General features: G+C 40.3%; 1 protein-coding gene across 3 annotated transcripts in view; it reads left to right on the forward strand.

Annotated features, from left to right (window-relative positions):
- The window catches only part of Wnt2 (Wnt oncogene analog 2), an 87,560-nt gene that overhangs the window by 49,702 nt on the left and 11,809 nt on the right, over positions 1-26,049 (forward strand). For 2 of the 3 annotated variants that reach the window (XM_043422208.1, XM_043422207.1), the window contains exon 3: positions 1,888-2,108. In XM_043422208.1, the coding sequence (XP_043278143.1) occupies positions 1,888-2,108 (221 nt within the window). Of the gene's footprint in view, positions 1-1,887; positions 2,109-20,524; positions 20,635-26,049 lie in introns of those variants that run through there. The other variant, XM_043422209.1, reaches the window with a different exon arrangement.

Here is a 26,049-nt window from a genome sequence, read left to right on the forward strand (position 1 = left end):
TAATGCTTTAGTTAAGTATGTCTAATCGAAATAACAAGTGACTCTCGCCTCGAGAACGTATAATTAAACGCAGTTTGCACACCTCCGTCAGGAGGTTTCGCGCCTCTACGCGCATATGCGCACCTTCCGAGTACGAGTCACAGTCCCAACGTCGGTAGCTGAACGGCAACGCTCCTGGTGCAACAGAAGCTCCGGTAGCTCCGCGCCTACCAATCGATCCTTCTCTGCCTTTCGCCTGCGATGCTCTTACCCATGCCCCTGAATGGCTCGACCTTTTTTTTTAACGAAATGTAGCAATTGAACTTGATCGTGTTACGACTCATTGTATTTTTACTGGGACCGACAAAATTTTAGGATCTTTTAATTCGGAGGTTTTTTGGATTGAGAATTTCGGTACAGCGATTATGGGGGTTTTGTGAAAAGGGAGGATTTTTTAAATTTAAATTTAAAAATGCAATTTAAAAATTTTTAAATAAATAAAAATGAAAAAAGATCAGATTTTTATCTGGTTATAATTGTCAATAATCAATCGATCGATCGACCTTCAGCTCGAATGATTATAGCAGTTCACACGGCATGAAAAATTCTATCCCACGAAGAAAAATCTCACTGCGAGTGTTTCATTAACGAAAGTTAGTATTCGTTGGATCGTTCAGTGTCAGAAGTTATGTTACGAGGCTGAGAAATCGTGAGGTTCTTTTCTTAATGAGCGAGGGATGATGAAAGATATTCGAAAAGTGTGACGCGTCCCGACGCAGTGAAATTTGACGTCGAGGCAAAATAAGACTTCAAGCTGACGAGGCATAATGATTCGGTCAGCAGCTTCATGGTGCGGGGGCTCATCGGATGGGACAGAAAAGGGTGCACGGGAAATCGGCCCTCAGCGTATTCGCCTCGGAAATAATATCTTGATCCCACACCACGCGTTAGAGGAGAGAAAAGAGTTGGCTTCGGGCTAGTAACTTCCCTGGTGTTGGAATAAAACAAAACGGTGAGTTTTACAGAAATACCCGGAGGGAAGAGACGGCGAAAAGAAAAAGGAAAATGAGGAGCGAGCTGTGAGCTCGCGGATCAAGAGATAATATTCACGAGACAGAGAGAGAGAGAGTGAAAACGCAAAGCCAACGGAGCTCTTTTTCTTACCGCGGACTACTCATGTACACGCGCGTTTGAAAATACGCACGAGGCACCTGACTCTGTGTTAGGAAGACGTGAATTATTTTCGTGGTTCTCACGTTCGTCAGGACACCCAGTAGATTATCTCACGTGGTGAGTTTCGGGACGCAAAAAGAGAGGAAGAGAGTCCACGAGAGATGCATTCCAATGCAAATAACTCGCCCCGGGTTGCTGCGTAATCGTTGCAATTTCATGCTTCTCAGAAATCCAACTCTTCTCTCTTTTCTGCTCGTCTTTTTAACTTTTTAATTTCTTTTCTCTTCCCACCCTCCCTCTCTTCCTCTTTCTGCCTCGCAGAACTTGCGTGTGGCATCGAACACTGGGCTTTCGCGGTTCTCACCCGCGGGCCACGAGTGATACGCTTTTCGTCTCGCGGTCCCATCATCCACTCCTCACGGCCCTTCGGGCTTTCAACCAATTTGAAAGTTCATCGATGCTCCACATAAATAATGTTGATGAACGAGCGATCTAGACTTTCATCGATTAAATTGACTCTCCCGAAGCTCCAATGGCTGAACGAACGTTCCATTTATTTTTCGTCTCCGATCCGAAGCAGACAGACATGGAAAAATACAAAAAGACCGACAACACTAATGAGAAAATTGTTTCCCATTCATGCCTGAAAAAACGTTGATAAACTTAATTGAAAATCGATTTTTCTGGACGCTACTTTGAACACTGGTTAATGTTTTTGTCTTTTTTATGTTGAAGGGTGGTTAGTGCGGTGGTCGTAGGGGCGGCGGTCTGCAGCCGAATCCCCGGACTGGCAAAAAGTCAACGTGAACAGTGCAGGAAGGCACCTCACGCGATGCCTGCTGTGGGAGAGGGTGCGGAGCTTGGTTTGCGGGAGTGCAGACATCAGTTCAGGCATCATCGATGGAATTGCTCTCATGTTACGAACGATCAAGTCTTTGGGCACGTCGTCGTCGTAGGTAAGTCGCGATCACAATTGAAATGTTTATTTCCCATTTCTGTGGACAATTTAATATTTTTATCATTTTTAAATCCAAATGAATCCAGTCGATTTATTTGTAAGAATTCAGAGGATTAAAATGCGAGGAATGGAAACGGGAAATAGCGGTGGAAAAAGTTGGCCTGAAAACGATTCGTTTCGTGCTTTAGCTCGTTACGTTTCCACGCAGAAGTGACGACTAACAGTTTCCTCATTTTTTTCAAAAAAAAGAAACGCCGACGTTTATCGAGGTGCTTATTAAGCCACTATTGACTTTTTCTCACAGGCTCACTTTTCCCTTTATTTTTCAAGAATGAACGTTACGCTCGAAGATGAATTACCGCGGGGCAAAAATTCCCTGTGGTTTTGGACGACCGAAATCTTTTCGTCACGCGGGTCCAACGGTGCACTTTTCGAGACCGCGGGACCAGAAGCAACATCTTTTCTCCAGTTTTGTTATCCATTTTTCTCGCTTGCTCCGCCTTTTTCACCATCTTCCCTCACGCGGTCTCTCTAACGGTATTAGTTTTCAACAGCTCATTCGGACGTCATTTTACGTACATTCCCGAGACTCCCGTTTCATCAATTTATTGCCTTTTTTCGATCGACGAACCGTCGCACTCTTGTAACTTGTTCCCTTATAAAAACTTTTGGGAGGAAGGAGAATCGTTCAAGTTGCAAATTCGATGATTTTTCGTTTTTTTGAAAAATCTGGCGATCGAATCGAAGTGTTTACTCAACAACACGATGGAATGTTGATTAAAAATGATTCTGGAAATGATCGTGTTGACGAAATATTCGAATAAAATGAGACGTTTCCCAGGCCTCTCGATAGGTATTGAAAAAAATGACAAACTTTTAAATCCTCGTTTGTGCGGGCTTCGAGCATTATCCGGTAGAAAAGGCACCGCGAAACCTGACTGGAAAACAAAAAACCATAAACTTCCCCTAGGGAAAAAAAGGTTGGGACAAGTACATTGATGGTCTCTTGTTTCTGGATGACATAGAAAAAAGATTCAGAACCAGGAAAAAAATTCTATAGAAATAATAAACGAAAAATTGAAAACTTCAAAAAAATTCAACAAAAATAAAAAACAATCGAAAAAATTCTGTAAAGAAAAATAAAAAATTTTCAAAAAAATTCATAAATATTGGACAAATTGAAAAATAAACTATCCAAGTTACATGCAGTATAAAAATGTATGATATCAATTGGAGGCCAAGTTTTTATTGATAATTTGAAATATTTATCGAACAAATCGCAAACTTTAATTGAAATTCTTGATAATTATTTTCAAGAAAAAAGTTAATGAAAAAAAAGTCATAACGGAAGTTACGTGCAGTACTAAAATGAATTATATCAATTCGAGGTCAAGTATTTATCAGTTATTCGAAATATAATCTCCGGCGACAAATGAGCGTTGAGAATCCTTGTCGGGCTCACAACGTTTTATCAAAATTACTAAAAAATTAATGGAAATAAAATCATTAAAAATTCACATGAAAGTCATTCGTTACTTCAACAAGATACACACTGTAAAGAATCGATTCCCCTCCGACTTTCAGGATCCCCTGGTATTATTCACAACATTCAACTTCGATTGGATCGGTACAAATTATGTTCAAATACGTCTTAAACGTACTTGTCCGGCCCATCACTTTTTATTCAAATTGCTCATTCGAAAATAAATTAGGGCTGTTCTATAATGACTAATATAATAAAATGGATAGAAATAAAAATAATATCTCCAAGTAATTTGAACTTGATTGTTCGCAAGTTCGTATAGCAATATCCACTTCTCATTTTCTTCAGTGAACACATACCATTCGGTAAGAACCAATGAAAATGAGAAATAATCAGGCGCATTACTAGAAATTTTCGAACCTACTCAGCCATGCAATGTTTTTTTTTCTATAGTCACGTACACATTTTGATAAATATCACTAGTCGAGTACGACACGTGGATTCCTGGAATTTGAAGAAAAATGATTTTGTTGTGAATTATGACTCCATATAATATAAACCATGAAAAAAACTTTAAAACAAAATTTTTATAAAAAATGGGCAAAAAAATTATTTTATAAAAAAAATACAGAACAATTCGAAAAAAATTTCACAAATCTTGAAAAAGCATTATCTTTAAAAAAAACTAAACTGTATCTCTTTTTTAAAGTGTTAAAAGAATCAAATAACAAGTAAAAAATAAAAACCGAAAAATCGCGCTTGAAATCATTTTGGAAACCGATGCCTCATTCTTCTTATTTGATTAGAAGGGCTAAATCAACTAAAAAAAATTCCATCTAATTTACGTGCAGCATTAAAATTTATTATATCAATTCGAGGCCAAGTATTTTCTAATAAATTGAAAAAAGTTACCATTTGAGTTACGTGCAGCACTAAAATTTATGATATCAATCGAAGGACAAGTAATTTATGAGTAACTCCAAATTTCAACATTATGGAACTGTTTTAAGAAGCTTTTAAATCCAAAAAAATCACATGCAAGCTAGTCATTTCTTACTCTATGATGGCAGAGACAATCGATTTTTTTCAGACTTTCAGGAGCTACTGATATTATTCACAATATTCGACGTCGATTGGATCGATAGAAATTATGTTTAAATATAAGTTAAAAGTACTTGTCCGGCCCATCACTTTTCATTTAAATCAAATAAAAATCAATCATAAAAAAACGAAACTGTACGGGAGAATCCGGTTAAAAATTTATTGAAATGCGATTTAGGTTAGTTATGCCGAATGAAATTCGTTCGCTGGAAGAAGTGAGAAGTAAACACTGCCGTCATAGCAATACAAACTGGGGAGTTATTTTGGAAGCTTCAACATATTTAATGTGCAAAATGTTTTTTATTTATCGATGCACAATAACATCTTTTGTATATTACAGGACAATTTGTTTCCATTCTTATTAAATTAGTGCAATTAAGAGAAAATTACTTGAAGATAACTCTCTAAATTCCCTCTGCATGAATATTTGTGCTCCAACAGTTCTAAAAAAGCCCTGATTTTTATTTAAATATAATAAGTTTAATGGAAAGTGATGGGCCGGACAAGTACTTTTAACTTATATTTAAACATAATTTCTATCGATCCAATCGACGTCGAATATTGTGAATAATATCAGTAGCTCCTGAAAGTCTGAAAAAAATCGATTGTCTCTGCCATCATAGAGTAAGAAATGACTAGCTTGCATGTGATTTTTTTGGATTTAAAAGCTTCTTAAAACAGTTCCATAATGTTGAAATTTGGAGTTACTCATAAATTACTTGTCCTTCGATTGATATCATAAATTTTAGTGCTGCACGTAACTCAAATGGTAACTTTTTTCAATTTATTAGAAAATACTTGGCCTCGAATTGATATAATAAATTTTAATGCTGCACGTAAATTAGATGGAATTTTTTTTAGTTGATTTAGCCCTTCTAATCAAATAAGAAGAATGAGGCATCGGTTTCCAAAATGATTTCAAGCGCGATTTTTCGGTTTTTATTTTTTACTTGTTATTTGATTCTTTTAACACTTTAAAAAAGAGATACAGTTTAGTTTTTTTTAAAGATAATGCTTTTTCAAGATTTGTGAAATTTTTTTCGAATTGTTCTGTATTTTTTTTATAAAATAATTTTTTTGCCCATTTTTTATAAAAATTTTGTTTTAAAGTTTTTTTCATGGTTTATATTATATGGAGTCATAATTCACAACAAAATCATTTTTCTTCAAATTCCAGGAATCCACGTGTCGTACTCGACTAGTGATATTTATCAAAATGTGTACGTGACTATAGAAAAAAAAACATTGCATGGCTGAGTAGGTTCGAAAATTTCTAGTAATGCGCCTGATTATTTCTCATTTTCATTGGTTCTTACCGAATGGTATGTGTTCACTGAAGAAAATGAGAAGTGGATATTGCTATACGAACTTGCGAACAATCAAGTTCAAATTACTTGGAGATATTATTTTTATTTCTATCCATTTTATTATATTAGTCATTATAGAACAGCCCTAATTTATTTTCGAATGAGCAATTTGAATAAAAAGTGATGGGCCGGACAAGTACGTTTAAGACGTATTTGAACATAATTTGTACCGATCCAATCGAAGTTGAATGTTGTGAATAATACCAGGGGATCCTGAAAGTCGGAGGGGAATCGATTCTTTACAGTGTGTATCTTGTTGAAGTAACGAATGACTTTCATGTGAATTTTTAATGATTTTATTTCCATTAATTTTTTAGTAATTTTGATAAAACGTTGTGAGCCCGACAAGGATTCTCAACGCTCATTTGTCGCCGGAGATTATATTTCGAATAACTGATAAATACTTGACCTCGAATTGATATAATTCATTTTAGTACTGCACGTAACTTCCGTTATGACTTTTTTTTCATTAACTTTTTTCTTGAAAATAATTATCAAGAATTTCAATTAAAGTTTGCGATTTGTTCGATAAATATTTCAAATTATCAATAAAAACTTGGCCTCCAATTGATATCATACATTTTTATACTGCATGTAACTTGGATAGTTTATTTTTCAATTTGTCCAATATTTATGAATTTTTTTGAAAATTTTTTATTTTTCTTTACAGAATTTTTTCGATTGTTTTTTATTTTTGTTGAATTTTTTTGAAGTTTTCAATTTTTCGTTTATTATTTCTATAGAATTTTTTTCCTGGTTCTGAATCTTTTTTCTATGTCATCCAGAAACAAGAGACCATCAATGTACTTGTCCCAACCTTTTTTTCCCTAGGGGAAGTTTATGGTTTGATATCACGCCTTTTTTCTCAAAAGTTCCTCATTTATGTTATGACGGTTATAGGATTTTAGTATAAATTTCTATGAATTAATTGCTTAGTACATTTTTATAGATTCCATTCTCATACGAACATTTTTTATGGGATAATCTTTTTCATGAAATTATCAGCAAATAAGGGACCATCAATGTACTTTTCCCAATCTTATTTTCCCTGTGTATGATGTTCGGCTTATAAAGTTGGTTTCCACCATAAAAAACCAATTTTTCGTAAAAATTGTAGTGAAAATATTTCGTCACAAGTCTGCCCTTGAACTTTGGCGATGTTTTTCCTCATACTCTAATATGTTATGCCTATTAGGAACTCAACAGCATGGAGGAATCCGGGATGAGGCCCGAGAAATGAATTTCGGTTTATAATGTTGGTTTCCACGTAAAAGACCAATTTTTCTTCAAAATTGTACTGAAAATATTTCGGCACTGGTTTGGTCGTGGACTTTGGTGATTTTTCTCCTTGTCTTCTAATATGTTTTGTCTATTGGGAATCCAAGAGCATGAAGAAATACGTGTTGTGGGCCATAATATGATTTTCGGCTTATAACGTTGGTTTCCACGAAATAAGATCTATTTTTCGTCAAAATTGTACTGGAAATATTTCGTCACAGGTCTGTCTTTGCACTTTGGCTTTTTTTTTCTTCTACTCTAATATGCTATGCTTATTGGGAACCCAAGAGAATGGTAGAAAGCGGGTTGGGGGCCGAGATATGATTTTCAGCTTATAACGTTGGTTTCCGCGACAAAAGATCTATTTTTCGTCAAAATTGTACTGGAAATATTTCGTCTCCTGTCTGTCCTTGGCCTTTCGCGATTTTTTCCAAGTCTTCATACCAAGAAAGAACTGATGTAAAGATTTCCTTAATAGAACAGATTTTATTTATCCCTGTTCTTTAAAATTCAAATGAAAGATAGATCAAATTCATAACACGAAAAATCCAACGGATTTGCCCACTTTAAATGTCGCTTTTGCATTCTGAATCTAGAGATTTCATTTCATCCAAAACGTGCCCTCAATGAAATATATTTCCAAAGTTTGCAAGTGGCCGCTGAGGTCCAATTATCCACAATTTGATAGTTGCTGAAAAAAAGTACCCGAAAACTTCTAACATTTATTATGCCAGAACTCAAAGCAGCAAAAAAACTAAGCGAACTTAATTCAACAGAGCAACAGAATTCAAAGACGTTTAAGGTACCTGCATTGGTTTTGGAGGAAAACCATTTCAGGACAATTCAGAAATGAATTTAGAAATTCGAAAACTCACAATGGAGTAGAAAAAGGAAAATTGAAGTATTTAGAAAAGCGGAAGACTTTTATGATGAATTTTCTAGATTACATGAGACGGTTGGAGTAAATGATTTGAATGATTGGCACACATGCTGCAACACAGAAATTTAAAATTTTGGAAGTATTCGCTGTATATCAGTCATACAAACTTCAATACTATTTGAAAAGGAACACTTAAAAACTTGCATTTACCTTACATATTACCATAATCAAAGATAAGGGGTGATCCGTCGCATATATATTTATCCACAGAAATTTCAGAGTTCGCAGGTATCTGCTGCGGTTCAATGTATCTGCGCAATGAGCTTCGAAGACAGCAATTTCAAATCTATCCATAAATGAGCAACTGAAGACTTTTATAATCAATTTTTTACTTCATATAGATGTTACAGTTAGAGTCAAAATGTAAAATGAATGGCACAGTATTTAAATTGTATAGTTTGCAGATTTTTGCAGTATCTTAATGATCCGAATCTACAGCATTATAATGAAAAGTTGTCAAAAGTCATGATGTTACATTAAAATGACATAGCGCACATTGCATTCAGCAATTCTGTAAGTTTCTGGGGATGTTGGTAGGCATCATATTTGATCGCATCCAAAACTGAGCAACAGTAGACTTATCGGAATGAATTTTTTTTATAATAATTCCATATTTGTAGTTTGCAAAGTGGAAATACTCAACATACATGTCAATTTATAAGTTTTGTTATCAAAATTTGTGTTTGCATACCGCATTCCTAAGATATGACTTTTCATATCATCAGCAAAATAAGCATCCATAGGCTTTCTGGAAAAGTTTCCAAATTTATCACTCGTCAGACCTAATGGGAAAAGAATAACTACACACTATACCAAGACCAGATGTTTTTTTGAAAATCTGATTTACAAAATGTGTAATTCAAGATCATGGTCAGAAACCTCTCGAATCATGTTACCACAATCATCATGAAGGAGTAGAAAATCATAGGACACATATTAGGGAACGAATTAATAATATGAATCGATCCGCTGCAAACTGATGGGGTGGAAACAAGGATCGGAGAGGGCAGAGCCAAACTGAATATCAAGCAAAATATGGGGATGTTTAAAAATAATGACGACACAAGAAATAAATTAGAAAACATTTATTCAATTAAAGTTTCTAATATCATTCTAACAGTTGCGTGTATTTTTGTTCTATTTATTCGTATATATAACCTATGTACACATGATATATAATCACGCCACTGACAATATATTCGCACTGGACAATATTTCTCGTATTCTGGTTTAATTGAAGGATTATTTCAGTTAACACTTATTTCCAATCGAACGAAATGATGAAATCTTGAAAAGTTTCGTTGACATATGCATCGCGCATTTTTTATATTCTTTTTCACACACACATCACAGACTACATTTACGCGGCCGCTTTGATACCGGTTTAATATATCACAAATAACAAAATAAATAGTAATATGCACTTCTTTAGATGACGAAAATTATTTTTTTATTGATCCCGTACGTACTTCGTAATGTCGAAACTCTGTTCATACGATCAAAAACTGACACATGGTTTGTACATTATTATATGTATATCGATCGAATTTATGACTGCTGTTACCAGCTGTGCTGCGCCGTGTGCTACGTTCTGAAGTTGACGTCAGATTTCCAATCATCAACAACTAATTTTTCAACAACCAATGACAACGTTTAAAAATGGATGTCGTCAGATCCAACCAATCAGAAACTCGAGAGCATCAAAGTGCCTTTGATTGTGTTGTAAATATAGACGCATAAATTCTAGAATGTGTTGGTAACTTTTGCATAATCTTGAGCCTGTGCAAAGTTTTTTCTCAGCAATTACGCCACCGATCATGCTGATTGTGGGTGGAATCGAAAGAGAATTTATTAATTAATCTCCAGTTCAATTTTCAAAGCCTCAGATGACTCAGGAGTTTCGTAATTGAACAAAATGACATGCCAATTTTACCCCCACCACCGCGAATCGTTTTATTCAGAGAAAAGATAGTCTCGGCGAGCTCGGGCCAGCAGACGACAGGGCTGTCAATGTACTTGTCCCGAGACTCTACCGAGTCTCTTGATGCGATGTTCTCGCTCGAAGAGCCAATGTCGCTCGGCCGTCTTTGGATGATCTCGTTTGCCGATAAAAATTTGCACACAGACACGTGCACACAGGGAGAGTGAAAAAACGGAGGCGCGCGGGCTCAGCTTGTTGGACTCGTTCGTGGAAGAAGCTCTCGTCGAACGTTACATTTATTTTATGGGACTTTTCTTCCCAGTTGTTTTTACGGTTGCGCATGCGGGTTTGTTTTATTGCCGATTTCGTCCGCGGTGGTCCTCCCAAAAGTTCTTTTCCGGAGCTCTTAAAATTCCTGTAAATTAAAAAAATCTATAATATATGCTAATGAAAAAGGTCGAAAATAAGTAGAGAAATGAGTGGCCGGTTTATGAGTTTGCCAAGATACTTGTGAAGCCCCGCCTCCCTCGAAATATACCGAACCAGTCGAATTTCAAATTTCCTACAAAAAATATCCCATTCAAGCGACGACTCAATTTTTTCTCATCGTTCAATATCCTCCACGAATTTCTAAAGATTTCATCATCTCCCGATATTCCGCAAAAACAATTATCTTCCCCAGAGAAAAACGCAGAAAAATCACAAGCAACGTCCAAGAGCATCGAGTCCAGAGCTCGTTCCATTTACAATGGAAAGTCCGACGTGTCTTTGTAAAAGTACAAATAAGTACACGCGTGTACAACGTTTTTTCCCCTCGCGTTTATACGTATTAGAGAGAAAGGTCTTTTTATGTACATAGATATGGTACGTATAAGTATTTATTGGGTAGCTTAACACCGGGACGCGAGAAGGAAAGGCGCGAGTCCGGTTCTCGTGTTACCGTTTTGTACGCGCTTCCTCGGGAGCGCGCAGAGGGTCGCATAATACGCGCGTAACTTATGCTCGACACGTGAGAATCCTCTCTTTTCCCTCTCTTCGCTCGCCTCGCCCTTTTTTTGTGTTTTTTCTTGACCACGCTGTGAAGGAGAGAACATCAGCACGAATTCTCGTGGCTCGTTCCCTTACGGTCCTCAAGAGGCCATTCAGGTGAGATCCGGAGCCGCGAATGAGAGGATGAGAACGAGGGGGGACACGTAGAAAACATAGACACATCGACGCCCACGAGGATTTCTTCTTTCGCTCAATGCAGGCTCGCGGTGCACGCACCCTCCGAAGTTCACCACTTTGCATGTGAAATATAGTTCGTGTCCTCGGGCTTTTTTGTACTTTGCTTCGGCTATCGAGAGTAATGAATTTCATTAGCGGGAGGAGGCGGTGCATTATTTTGTCCGGCTTCTCCATCCAGTTGATGGAATATGATACACAAAAAATGTGAAAAAAGACAATTTTTTAAGAGTTTATCAGAACAAAAATAAATGAGTTGAGAGAGCGCGCGCCGGGGATCCAGCGCCGAACAAGATAATCCGGATGCTGTGTGCAGAAGCTGACGTGATCCGCTCGCATAAATATCAACTAAACGCCGAGCATTAGTCATGTCAGAAGTAAAGATACCTCCATCGAAGGCGAATGAAATTCGTTGGAAATACGACAAGAGCGAGCGGGATGATTCTTACGGGAAAAAATGATCGAGCGCGAAATCATCGGAATCCGATTTGTGGACCGGGGATTAGAATAGTCAAGGACCGTTTCTCGTCAGATCGGGATTATACGGGGAGAACTATGATGTCAAAATCGAGCCGTAAACCTCTCCGCGGTCTTCCTTCGCGACCCACGCTCAAACGACTCACTATTAATTACGAATATCTGTTACACGCACTGAGCAACAAAATTTTACTCACCAATATGTAAACCAATACGTGAACTTCCATATGTACACGAAGAAAACGGTTTCGTTTTCTATAGCGAGGAATATATTATTTTTTCAAGAATTTTCAAAGTATTTAGCCACCGATTACAAACAGCATAGTATTTTTTGAATTTTCCAATTTTTCGTCCCTTGAATTCCAAACAACTTTGTGTGGGTAGCAAAAAGTGATGCAGGTGAGAACTATATTTCGATTTGTTTTCGATTGCTATTCGTCAAGTCAGACTAGCACTTACCGATGAGTGTAAATGTATAATCACAAATTTTGACTGCCAGCATAGCAAATTCTGTGATAAATATACGAATGTATACACCGAATACGCGTGACATTTTACCATAAATATAGTTTTTTTCAGGCTTGCCCGAGCATACTTTACAGTATAAACATTTCAAGTGACTGAAAACATTTTTTACTATGCTTAAAGAGAATAAGACTTGAATCTTTTGAACAAAAGGTATTGGTATTGGTCTTTTTACTATGGTGGATAGAACAATTCTTATTACTGCCTTCGAATTAATGCTGCAATCCAGTACTGCAATCCGTGTGGAGGACTATTGCAACAAAATTGGAAAAAAATTCAAGGCAGCAAGAGACAGATAAGATTGACGTAAAAACTTGGTTTTGTACCTGTGGATTTATGAAAATTTTTCGCTCTTTCCAAACAAACTCTTTCGCTCCGCGATGCGTTGAGACACGCGAATAAGAAAGAGGTTACAACCGAACTTATATTTACATTCTGTAGTTTAAATTTTATTGTTCACTAGTCAACTTGCCCCGCGAGACCGTAGAAAAATGAGTAAACTGCAGTACAGCTCACGAGGAGAGAGGAGACCTCGTACCTGTATATGTAAAAATGTGCAAGGAATCTGTCGGAGGAAGTATGTACAAGATCGAAAGAACAAAAAATCCCAGGGCTAAATTAATGAAGCTGTGTTGGTATCCGTATATGTGAGGGGAAACAGGAATAAACGACGGTTGAAGAGGGAAGGACGGTTCGAGGAGGAGGAGGAGGAGGAGGAGAATGAAACTGGCAAGAAAAGAGGAAGAAAAAATGTAAATAACGCTTATAACCGAAGGGGGCAGTCGGTCTCGCTAACTTAATTAGTGAAATTAACGGGGCCGCTCGACATGTCCGAGCTAAGTGCGTCGATACACTCTTTATTCCACATATATTTATGGATATACACGCACATCCTACATGTATAGACTCCAATGAATATGAGTACCGCGGGTGGTTTCTCCCGATCGTTTTACATACACGGAGCACCACGACGGACGTATTTCTTCATGGATAAACGCCCGATATATGCGCTATAAAATGGGCTGCACTTAAATCTCTCGTATTAAGGCCTCCTGCATGACTGTATACGTACGTTTGCACGGGAGTGACGGTCGGGATGTCAGATCAGATTGAAGGGGCGATTAACACGCTTCGTTATTCATTTCCATTGCCATAAGTTGAAAATTAACTGGGTTTTTCGTACAAACGTTTTTCCTTTTCAATGTTAACGCACGAAGCTTCGTTGCTCTTGATCGTGCGATCAGGAGATCGCGAGGTTCGTTCCATCCGTTTGTGCTGCTCGATAAAACTTGGCGTTGCCGAGATCCAACGCCGATAAAGTTTCAAGGAGTCGCGCGAGATTTCTGCAATTATCCTCGAAGTTTTCCTCCTCCGCTGTGCTCACTTCAGCGAAAAAACAGGAATCGAGCCAATTTGTTCAATTCGAGACTATTTTTTTGTCTCCCATGAAATTAGCGAGAATTTAAGCGCCTCCGAGACTCCGTTCGAAAAAAACTCCCGTCCAGGCGCGCGTCCTCGGCGACAATCGTCGTACCGGAGCCTGGACTTCGATCCTCTACCTTGGAAATACAAATTTATATACAAATGCAGCATAAAGTTTCTCGCGTGCTGCGATGATTAATAAATCCGAATAATTTTGGAGGATTCAAAGGAGTGCGATTTGTGGGTAAAAAAAACGTTCTAGGGGGAGAAAGAGAAGATTTTGAAAGTCGCGTGGGCGCCCCGGAATGTCTCTAATCTTTCCAATTAATTAGACTAATTAAAGAGAGCCATTAGTCCGGCATATACGAACGGATATTTCTGTATTTAAATATCCCTGATAAAGGATAGGCCTCGCTGATCGATCCAAAGCAATTTTTACGCTGCGATCGATGTAGTCAAATTAGTTGGAACGATTTCAATTAAAAACGATCGAAACTCCAGCATTCCCCGGCATCCGTATACTTATATAGACATACAAATGATAGGAGACGAAACCGAGAAGCGGTCATTACATTATTTCTTATTAATTCAATCGCTCCCGGATCGTGTACTTAATTAACGGTTATCTTACGATAGAAACTCGATAGAAAGTCGATACAGAGGCAAAATGTTTTAAGAGGAGATTCCACTGTGTGGCAGCGCGTGTAGTGTACGTTTAAGCCTATTTTTCGAGTTCTCCTGATGACGAAATAATGATAGGCCTTTCAATGCTCGAGCGTACATATACGTAAAGATCAGATTCCTCGAGGTCTTCCAAAAGAGTAAACAAATTCAAAATTTCTCGAGTGATTGACATTTCCTGTATTCGATTATTGCTCGATGCTCGCTCACCGCGGTCACGTACGTTTCTCGAGTAACAGCCTGATCAACGAATTCCTCAATGATCTTATTAATTTAGCATCGACCGTGTTATTTGTTTCTACATCATTAATCCGGATAATTAACGAAAAAGAAATTACAAGCGTCATGTGTGTTCACCGATAACCATAAATTCGTGCTCTCTTCGAGATATTCTTTCGTTTTGATTAATCGATAAAGATAAGATACTCGGGGAGTGTAATTGAACTATCTGCGAATGTCGCTCGCGGAGGAAGTAACGCGCGAGTATTTATGTGGATGAATTTGATCTCGAACGGGGGGCAATGAATATCGTTTTATTGGAAAAGCAGCGCAGCCTCTGGGGGAGCGATCGTAAAAGGCCTGAATTTTTGACGTCGGAAGAGCAAAGCTCGTGTGCAGCGTGGCTCAGTCTCGCCAAGACCGAGAAGTCGGAACCCCACCTTCTGCGAGAAAGAGTATCACATCGCGACGGGACATTTGTCGTGGCGATAAGTGAACGAAACTATACTTACGCGCACGTATGTGTGCTCGTTTAAGGTCCTCCTCGCGCGCAACATACGCGTGGCTTCTTCTCTCACCCCAGCAACATTCGCGATCAAACGCGCGCGCGCGCCCCTCTTTATCGCGGAGCGAAACGAGCGTAATGAAACGTTGTGTCTCCCCCTCGACGACGAGGCGGGCCTCGACGATCCTATGAATATTCAATGCAGCACTTCGTCGCGGGTATAGCCCGCGTGTGCGGATGCATTTTACACGCTATAATAGCCCCGATTCGGTATTCCGCGGCGAGCTCGCGCTAATATGAATTCACGCCAAACTCAATCCCTTCGAATATATCTGTGTTTTCACTTGTACAGGCTGTCCCGTGGTCGTTCGGGAACTCGAGAGACTCGGTGATTGAGAAAACTCGAAGAAGGAACCCCCTGAAAAGCTTTTCGCGCGGTTGACGGAACGCGCTCCCCGCGGCCAATCCGAGGCGCCGTTAAACTCGGTGCTCGTCCTCGGACTCGCAGCATTGGCTTTCCCGCGATCATTCGTACCCCACGATCTAAACAGCGTAGAAAAAAAAAATTTTTGGGAATTCGCGACTCGAAAGCGCACAGGAATTCCCGGACACGCTGTACATCGCTTTTATACTCGCACAGGAAAAAAAAGATAAAAGTGAGAACGAAGAGATGGCGATCATGCACGTAAAATACGCTTCGAACGTCGCATCAACCAATCGCGAAGGACTCCACTTTACATGAATACTTAAGCCCCTACACTCGCACACTAACGTGCGCGCCCGGGAAGAGAACACCTCGAAGAGTGGATAATTGTATCACGAGAGGTGCCAGATTGTCCCTCCGCACCGATCTGTCTCTGTCGACTTTATCTCCGCGCTAATTTGTTCGGCGCGAGGCTCACACTTGGCAAAAGGAGCAAAAGAGGACCTGGTGGAATGACCAGCAGGTACGAACGCGAACACGCTCCAGTCCAGCACAGTCCTTGAAGCGAGTGTCTATGCGATCTTCCAACTCGAATGTCTCCCGCGTCCTCTCGTATTCCCCAAGACAAATAAACCAAAAGACACGAAATGGCCCCACCGAACCAACAAAACTGTAATATCCCTGGCTATTAAATGTCAAGATCCTTCCACGAGTTTAACCCGGAGCCTCCTCGTCGTCGTTCAAGAGTCCCCAAATTGTAAGGAGGTCTCGTCATTAAGCAGAATTTAAGATTAACATCTGCCTTTTTTTATGGCCAAGTAGACGAGTCGTACGCGACTCGTGATTAGCCAAAATCGAGATATTATCTGAATTACTGTTCTCGAGACATGAATTAATAAAAACTCGGAGGATTTACAGGTGTGGGAAATTTACCGGAATATTGACATAATTCCATTCCCTTCTTTCTTTTCCCTCGAACTTTTGCGCAGGTTTTGCTTAACGGTCCGGCCAATGAGTGACGTGTTTTTGGGATCGGAACTTGCCACCGCAAAAGTCACATTTTTCGAAACGAATTCTTGCGTTTTTCTCGAGGAAACCTCCTGGGTTAATCGAGATTTTAAAATCGTACGGTACAAAGACGCGGATGCATGAAGCTCTTTGTGGAGTTCGTCACAGCACCTGAAGAATCATTCCGATGTCCGAGCTCAGGTTTCGCACGATGAGTCCAAACTCGACGTGTTCAAATGTACATGCTTCTCTGGATTCGGAAGTCTCTTAGGCTCGCCAGAGTTCCCCGAAGCTTCGGAAAATCGTTCCCACCAATCTCCGCTGAGTGTGGTCCCGAGAGAGATTCCCAGAGAACACGCCGGATTACGAGAATCATTTCCATTTACAAGTCGCTTGGATCGAGGAAGCGAGAGGGCCCTCGTTATCGTTTGTAAAAGAGACTTTCGCAGTTATAATATGAACGTTAAGAAGTCGTACGTCTTGGGAGGACACAGACGAAGAAAGAGAGAGCAGGGAATCAATGAGGATGAAAAACCCGAGGAGATATCGATATCATGTTGAGAAGCCACACGATCTACGACATCTTTCTCTCTCAAATCTTGTTTTTTTTTTTAGTTAGGGCAACACAACTCTCGAGCTTGTCGATGAATAAAGAGGCAAAGAAAAAAAATAGAAGAAGCACGAATGCCAAAGGCGATACTGCCTCGGTCTCTCCTGCCTCGTTCTCAGTTCGTCGCTCGTGTGTTTCTGCACAGGTTCTTCAACATGATCATGTGCGAGGATTGAGTTATTGTGCCAAGGGGATTCTGGATGGTAGTCGCAATCCCCAGAGGGCATTTCTTCTCTCCCATCGCAGGGAGATTCTCTTTCCTCTCTCTCTCTCTCTTTTACTTTTCTACTCACAAACTCTTTTGCTTTATAGCTCGACACTTAAACCTACAAACATACGCACACCGCACTCTCCGCACGTAAAGTACCGAGGCACAACTAGTTAATAAATTAATATATCACTGAAGCTATCGGATTTATCCCCTCGGGCTGCGAGCTATCCCTCGCACAAAATCTATGCGTTTTCCTTCGAATATTTCTCCTCGCTCATCGCGTCTATGTGTCGAGTTGCTCCAAGGAAGGAATCGCTGACAAGACGCGAACGTCCGAGAATTAACGAGCCAATGCGACGAGGAAAATTCTGAGGAAGGTAAACAACCGAATGATGCATTCGTCAATGGGAAATTAAATTCATCCATCAGGCCATTCACCTTTTCAAACATCCTTATTGAGACGTACTACGTAATTCGATGGTTGCAGCAAACTGGAAAAACTCGAATGGCACTTTTGAAAAAATTAATTGAACGTTATCCGCGAAGATTCTTCGAGGGTTGTTGGGGAGACTGAAGTGACTCGCGATCGAGGAAAAACAATTTCGTCAGAAAGTCAACGAGTTTCGAGCACTCGAAAGAAGCTGGCCGGAAGTCGCTTGGAATCGAATTCGATATTGTTTGGCCGAGTTCCTTCGTGTCACTCGAAAGTCCCATTTCGCTCTGGTCTCCCCTGCACCCAGAATCCTATTGAAAAAGCAAATTTGCCTACGCAAGTTCGACTCGATAAGAACAAATCAGCGGCAACTGTAAATTGACGGATGATTTTTCAACCGCGAAACCTCAATAATATTTAATATTATTCTTATCAAACTGGTTTATGAATTAATTTTATCAGTTATTTATTGCAGGTGCCCGCAACATTTTCATCGCGCTAAGAGAAAGATTCGACAACTCGTAAACGTTAAATCCGGTTCGAAAGAAAAAAATGTGTCTTTTTCATTTTTCTCCAGAACATTCTCTTTCAGATTATTTTATCAAATAATTTAATCTTCGAATCAATAGCCCAATCTCACGAGGCTTCTCAGTCTCCTCGTTTCCCTATTCTCCTTGATAATCCTGCTGCACCGTGCTCTCGTGGCCACACGTAAATGCATTCTCGTTGACATATCTGTGTGTATAACGAATCTTGTAAACGAGTTAAGGTCGTAGATCTTGATATAGTAGGCATATAAGCGCGAGAACGAGACAACCCCCTGCCGATCTTGCGTAGGCTTTTCACTCTTCCACCATCTCTCTCGCTCTTTTCGTCTCCTTGGTTTCTGTACGCCATGTAACACGTGTAAGACCACTGTATTCTATAGGATACGCCATTGTGAACTGTCGGGCTTGTGTGCTTAGTCGTCTCTGCGTAGCTTATCCAACGCGAGTTCCCCGCTATCTATAACGCACCGTTCCTCGTACGTTCGCACCTGTCGTGCACAGGTGACGAAAAAGGGGCCAATAAAACTCGTCCGTTCTATTACAAATTATCGTTTGATTTATACCCCAACGGAAAGTTTCAATCGCCCCGGTATTCATTAAGCCAATGTAGTTAATGTGCACTCGCGGCATCAACTAAATTGAGGGAGGGAACAACATTTATTCTTTTTTTGTGAGCTTAAAATGGGGCCACTTCGGGGAATCGATCGTACGGAGGAAGCATAAAAAAGTTTTTTAGCTTCCGGAAATAAAAGGTGCAAAGCTGAAGAACGCTTTTTTGGGAAGCTCATTCGAAGAGCCTACAAATCACGAAATTGGAAGCTGCGCCCAAATTATTGTCACGGAGTTATATTGATTAATTGATGGGAGCCACTCCAAATATTTGTTTCTTTGGATGATCGAGCAGGTCCCGAAACATTCATTTGGGAGGAAACGATTTTTTTTAACCACTTCCATTCTCCGCTGCGCAGACCAAATAAATGCGGACGTTGGATCGCCGGTTAGTTGCGGAGGGAAAATTCAACAGTTTAATGAAGACGGTAACCCGGGCTGGGAGTAGTTAGCGATTCCGATCGAGGATCGAGGTCGAAACGCATTAGCTGAGAACAGGGAGTGCAGAAGTGAGTTCGAAGAAATCGATTTCGCCATCTGCGCTCTCGCGTCGTTAACAGGCGAGCTCTGCTCGTGATGAAAAAGAATAAAAGGTGATTCGAAAAAAAAACGATCGGTAGAGAGCAAGGGTCGAGCAAGCGTAAAGCGAGCCTCGGTACGGAATAAAATGTAAATTCGACGACCCATTCGTACCCGTCGCTAAGTGGAGGCGCAGGAGTGTGTCTTAATTACAGTAATTGGTTAATCGTTCCCAAGTTCCCGACGAGAAAAGGGTGCAAGTCGAGGAAGCAGGGAACGGAGGCCCACAGAACATTGCGAATCGTGTGAGGTCATGATTTGTCGCGATCTCTTTGCCCCCTTTGCGTCAAACTTGAAGATTTATGATCACTTCGCCGTCGCCTGGAAAACAATGCCTCAATAAAAGCGACGCCGATAAACACTTCGTACAATCATCGAATTTGTTCCTTAAATAAAACCTTCGCAGATTTATTTCTCGTTGCTCATCGCACTATCGGACGGCTGGTAAGCCTCTGAGAAAAGAGAATCGATTCGAAAATGCTCCAAAAAATGTTCTCCCCTCGCGAATCCTACGGATCCAAAATGATTTGAAGCTCCAGCAACTCGAATTTTGGGAAAAACTGTTGCTAGTTCCGGGCACCTCGTGCGCGGCAACATCCCGTGGGAGCTCCTCGGCTACCGAACTGTCATTTAATTTGATTTACCATTGCCTAAGGGTTATTAATTACCGCATTGCTCCGAGGCCTCTTCCTCTCTTCCTCACACTTCTTTTCCCCCCTCGCCGAGCCCCCCCTCGCGTATTTAAACGCGCACATTTGTATAGACGTATATAAAGTTTGCCGCGCGGTGTCTCTCGTTAAGAAGTTCGAGAGAGCGCGGACCCCGAGGCATCGCTGATGAGCCTCGATCCTTACGAGCCATGCAACTCTGTTCGCGTATAAACTCGCGGCAGCTCCAGCATAAGAAAAGTATTGCCGAGAGACAAACACACACACACGGACACGAATATATCTATCCTCGTACGTATAAATATTATTTATTATACACGTAGACCGTGGACACTCGTTCTCATCCTCGTCGTTCATACACGTAACCCGCCTCCTTGCCGTGCAACAGCTCGCTGTTATACTGCCGTATTTATAAAAGTGCTGTACGCAGTGGTCTCGCGGGCACAAGAGAGCGATGCTCGCACGCCGCGTAGCGAAAGATCGCCCATAAATCAGCCACGAAAAAATGAGGATAAACATTTAATTCTGCAAACACACGAACACATTCCACGCACCGTAAAAATTTATAAAATTTCAATTTTAAATTCACTTGAAACTCAAATTAATATTTATACGCTTTCTACAAATAGAATTTTCTGTGCATTATTTCAATAAGAATCCTCCACGTCTAAACGGTTATTCATTGCAATAAATCATATTTGCGGCAGCCACTTGACACACTTTTCAGCGCTGATCGTACTCTCGGGAATCCTTTTTCTCCGGTCGACGGAACGGGAGCCGAAATCCTCGTGGACGTTTTCGTTCTTCCGCAGCAAAATAGTGAAAAATTTTCCTTCTCAATCCACGAGCAGGATTCCGTTTCCTCGCTATCGATTAACTGTAACGAGCGGAGCGGTTCATTCACTGACTTGTTTATTGATTCGTAATAATTATTTGAGAATGTGATCGGAGAATTTTTTTTTGTCACACGCGTCTCTCCGGTGCCTCGGATGCGTGGAATTTCCTTCATATTTATAGGCATGTATTGATCTGTGAGCCGTGCTCGGCAGTTAATGGCGATCGGACAAATGGTCCCACGCCGAGGACACTTAATTATTGGCGTCGTTATTGCCCCTCGTTACTCACACCTCGATCGTAGCGAGCTCGAGTTTATTGAGGGGAAGAAACACTCGGTAGCGAATGGACTCGCGTACTCGGACTATTTTTCCCTTTTTCCATTTACAATCGCTTCGAATACAGTAAAAACCCCGTTTATGTGCAATGTTTGGGGATCAGTGAAAATAAGCTGTTGGAAAGTGGCATCTCACACTCGGATCGTCAGAATTGATGGGAGAGTTTGAACAGCAACAGCGACACTTGCGGAATAAAAGGAAGGTCTCGATCCCCCGAAGGAGAATCGAAATTTCGTGGATTCTCCCATCAAGAATTGTGAGCGAACTGTTTTCCATGTGGATTCAGCTTTCGATTCCTTTCGATCTTGTCATGATTTCCTCGTTACACTGCTCATGCCCGATGGCTCGTTAGTCCCGAGAAGTGATTAATGCGATTCAATATTTCACGGCGTAATATAATGTCTCGTTGAGGAGAAGGGTGACCGCCGCACGTGAGACACGTATTCTATAAGCAAATAGATCGGATTACCGAGGTCGCGCTTGTGTGCGGGATTATAACCGATTACGATCTTTTGCCAGTCCGATGTGGCGCAATAAATACAAATGGGAGATCAACCGCGTCGGGGATCTGTCACGGGGAACTGGGGGAGGGGATTGAAGTCGTTTCGAAAAGCTTGTGAACAATCGAGAGACGCGAAGGCTGTAAAACGAAGTTTGTGGGAAGATAACGCACTGCGGTGAAACGCCGAGTATTTTCCGGATTTAATTCCCGCTACAATCGGAATGGGATTTTCAGATATTTCTAGTGATCGGACGAGTCGGAAATCCAGTTTTCAATAGCAGCACAATTAATGGCTTGCACGTCTGTAATTATCCTCGTTTCGTTCATCCCTCGGATTGAATCGTCCTGTGTGGTCTCGACGGAGGATCTTTCACCTGTTTCGCTCGTCCCATGTGCGATCGTCCCCTTGAATTCGTCGTAAATTCATGCGGCGCATCGGGAGCTTAGATCGTATATCGCAATCAGAATATACGAGAGTAATAATTTTCGTTGTGAAATAATCGAAAACGGAAACTGCCTCGCTCGTCGAGCAGGTGGAAGCGTGTTTCTTAGAGGAATGTGCGACTTTTTTGAACGTTTAACGTTGCACGAAACGATTTTATTAAGAAAGTCTTGAAATTTACACAGAGTTTAAAATGGGTAGTCGACTGACGCGCACACCGAATTTTAAAGGGTTCCTCTTATTGGTTATATTTAGGAAAACGTGTAAGTATTGGGGCTATGCGTAAAAAATCGGTTATCTTTCCATATGAGGAATGAACGCTTCTTACGAAGTTCATGAAAAAGTACACGATAATAATGAAGTATGTAACGAAGGTCTGGGAAATAATTCGAGACGATTGTCTAGTAATAAAGATAATTAAGTTACGTTAAATATTGAACGTAATAGGGTATTTTACATCATGTAAAAAAATATATAAAAATGCATGTTTATATGATAGATTTCGTAAAAAGTAAACGAGAAACGTCGATATTTGTTCATAAAAATGCAATGTAAATTTTATAATTCAATTTTAAAAATCTTCCTTTTTCATCTGTTTTTCAAATGTCTAAAACGCCATCCGCCATATTGGATTCCAACGTGAACTCCGATAGTAAACAATGCAGATTCTTATCGTGTGCGATCTGTGTTATTTTGAAATTTTACAAGTTATTATGCACGTTTGTGGACTTTTATCACATTCATTTTATTAAAATCGCATAATGGAAGACGGTTTTATGAAAGCAGAAAGTACAAATCTACCAATGATAAATATCTTGATGGTGGCGATGAATCCACAATTTTTGTGGCATTTTTACACTTGTATTATCGCATTCAAGCACGAGACACCAATGATATACCATTATAACTCATTGTATTCACAAATCTTATTACTTGGTCTTTCGCAATCGTATTGTTTACTAACGGAGTGACGTCACAAACCGAAACGACATGGGGGCTAGCGTTTCCGCGCGAAAATTCAAAATTATAAATAAAAAATAGTTTTTAAGAGACTTTTCGGTCTCATAAAAGTTAAATAAAAATTCCACTGGTTTATTACGATCTCAGGATTATTTTGAAACAGTTTTCAAAAAAAGGTGTAATACCCTATTGGTAATGAGCACTCGTATAACCTCACATTTGCTTATTTCGGCATTTTGTTACTTTTTGGCTTGGCCCATTCCTGTCACAGCCTTCTGTCTTTTTATTTCCCGTTGGGCTCTCCGCAATGCGATTTTTTACATAGAAAACTATGATATTTTAGCCAGGGACACGAATGAAATTTTGGGTTCTGTCAGTAATGGATCCCCGTTCAATGGCTTGTAATTTAAGTTGAAAAAATGTATTCACAACCTTGAATTAATAACTCCGAGATTAATTTAGAGTGATAATATCTTGAATTAGGAATTAAAAATCGACCGAATTGAGACACCCATAAAATCGATCCTGCGGGCTCATCTACCTTAAACTACACTTAATAGAATAGCTGCCCGGCGGTGAGATCACTTGCTAGGATAGCTGACAAACGGAAAGGCGTAGAAAAACAGTTTCATTGCTCAATGAATACGAGTTGCCTCATTTCTTTAGTTAGCTTCAATTAAAACCATCCAAATGTGGTATTATAACAATAACAATAACGTTATTGATCGAAAAATCATAATAATATGCACGTGCGTCGTCCATATAGTTCAAGAGCGTTGATTTCCACATCGGAGCTCGCGAACTGCCCACGATCACCTAACGCACTTAACTTTTAGTCCCGAAGAGAGTCGTAAACATTTGCTGATCTTCGTTCGTCCGAGAGCCTGCTTTCAACGCGATATGAAAATATCTCTCGCGAATATTAAACCGTCGTTTCCCTCGCAATAATGTATTTTACCGAATAAAAATGTATTCGTGTATGTTGAATAGATACGCAGGCGATGCGAGGTGAAAGAATTTGAGCGCGCGTCGATAGCGAGTTGCACGCACGATAACGAACGCCCGAAGATCGTATTGTTTTACACCCGGGATTCTGCGCGTTCGTTTTCGTTTTTTTCTCGTTGTTTCCTCGAGGCAAAAGACTTGAATTGAGACACTCATTCGAGATCCCCGCGAATGGGATGTAAACGGATATAAGCGAAAGAATAAGGGAAAAAGAAAAAAGTGAGAAAACGCTCAGAGCAATAGTCTTCCGGCTTTTGCGGCAACTTTTCACTTTTTGGTTGGACTTTTAACTTTTATTGTCGCACTTTAAACTGCACGCCTTCAGCAACGTCCTTCGGCTTGCCCCCGCATCTCGTCGCCCCCTGGCTCTCACGGGGGTGACTGCCTTTTTCTTTGATCCCCGCTGGACACGTTTTTTTGTGTCAACGAGACCCGAGAAAGTATAACTCGTCCTCGTGGCTACTGCAGTAAAAGACGAGAACGAGAGTCCTGCTCCCGGAGGATCATATTTCTGGTTACACAAGCCGGTGAGATCTCCGCTCAAGAAAGTCCGGTCCGATGTAACTCGCGAGCGCGCACTTATAATATTCGTACGTGTATCTCTCGGAGGATGGGAAGCATTCGCAGCGGCGTTGCACACCTTGCCAGCTACTTTTATCCTCGTAAAAATCAACGATAATGCGGATCGTGAAGAATCAATGTCGTCGTGCCAATTAGCGAGACGTCTTGATTAACGACGCGCCATAGAATTTTTCTTTATTTTCACTCGAGCACGGCGTCTACCTCTGAACGGAGAGTGATGACGTCATCTACTTTAAGAACGATTTACAAGCTGCCTTTTTAATCCATTTCACCTTTTTCCTGCGCAGCAATCAAACGAGGAAAGATCCCTCGGGACTAATATAAATTGAGCTCTTTATTCCGCGGAGTTAGTTCGCCGCTTTCCAAACCTCGTATAATCATCCCTCGACGTCCTTACTTTTTCAATCGATATCATTAAATCTTGACAATATAAATAACGAGCCTCGTATTATTGTAATAATTATAAATTACGTGTAATTAGACTCTCTAAAGTGTTGTTGTTGTTAGCATTGAAAAATCGCTCCGTACTCGTTCCCCTTGGCGAGCATATGCACTGCGAAAATCGCCCTCGAAGCCTAATAATAAAAGCGAAACTGTGTGCGCAGTGAGCATTCGATACAGACGAGCCAGTGTTGATTTACTGGGAGCCTCGTAACATCCTCGCTCGACGCCCGATCCTGAGCCAGCATCCCGTGGGCCTGTAACCAAATAACGAGATTTACAATTCGCTTGTCGTTGGAACGATGAAAAATGAAGGATCGCGGACGTTGATTTTCGAGAGAAAAAACTTTGGAGGCTAATTGTTATCGTGTAGGCTCACCGATTGATATAATTAGAGGCTCGGCTCACTTGCTTAATCCGAGCTCAGTTATTGTACCGCGATCGTATTCTGCGCTCGTATTACTCTCGATTAATCAAACAAAGTTTTGAATAATCATTCGTACGATAATGATTAATATCGATGTAAACGATCAATCAAACGCGAGATCATTATCGATTATTCGTAATGAAAATCTCATTGGCGAACGCGAAAATGTGCAGCG

The sequence above is a fragment of the Venturia canescens genome, chromosome 6 (genome assembly GCF_019457755.1).
Source record: "Venturia canescens isolate UGA chromosome 6, ASM1945775v1, whole genome shotgun sequence".
NCBI lineage: Eukaryota > Metazoa > Arthropoda > Insecta > Hymenoptera > Ichneumonidae > Venturia > Venturia canescens.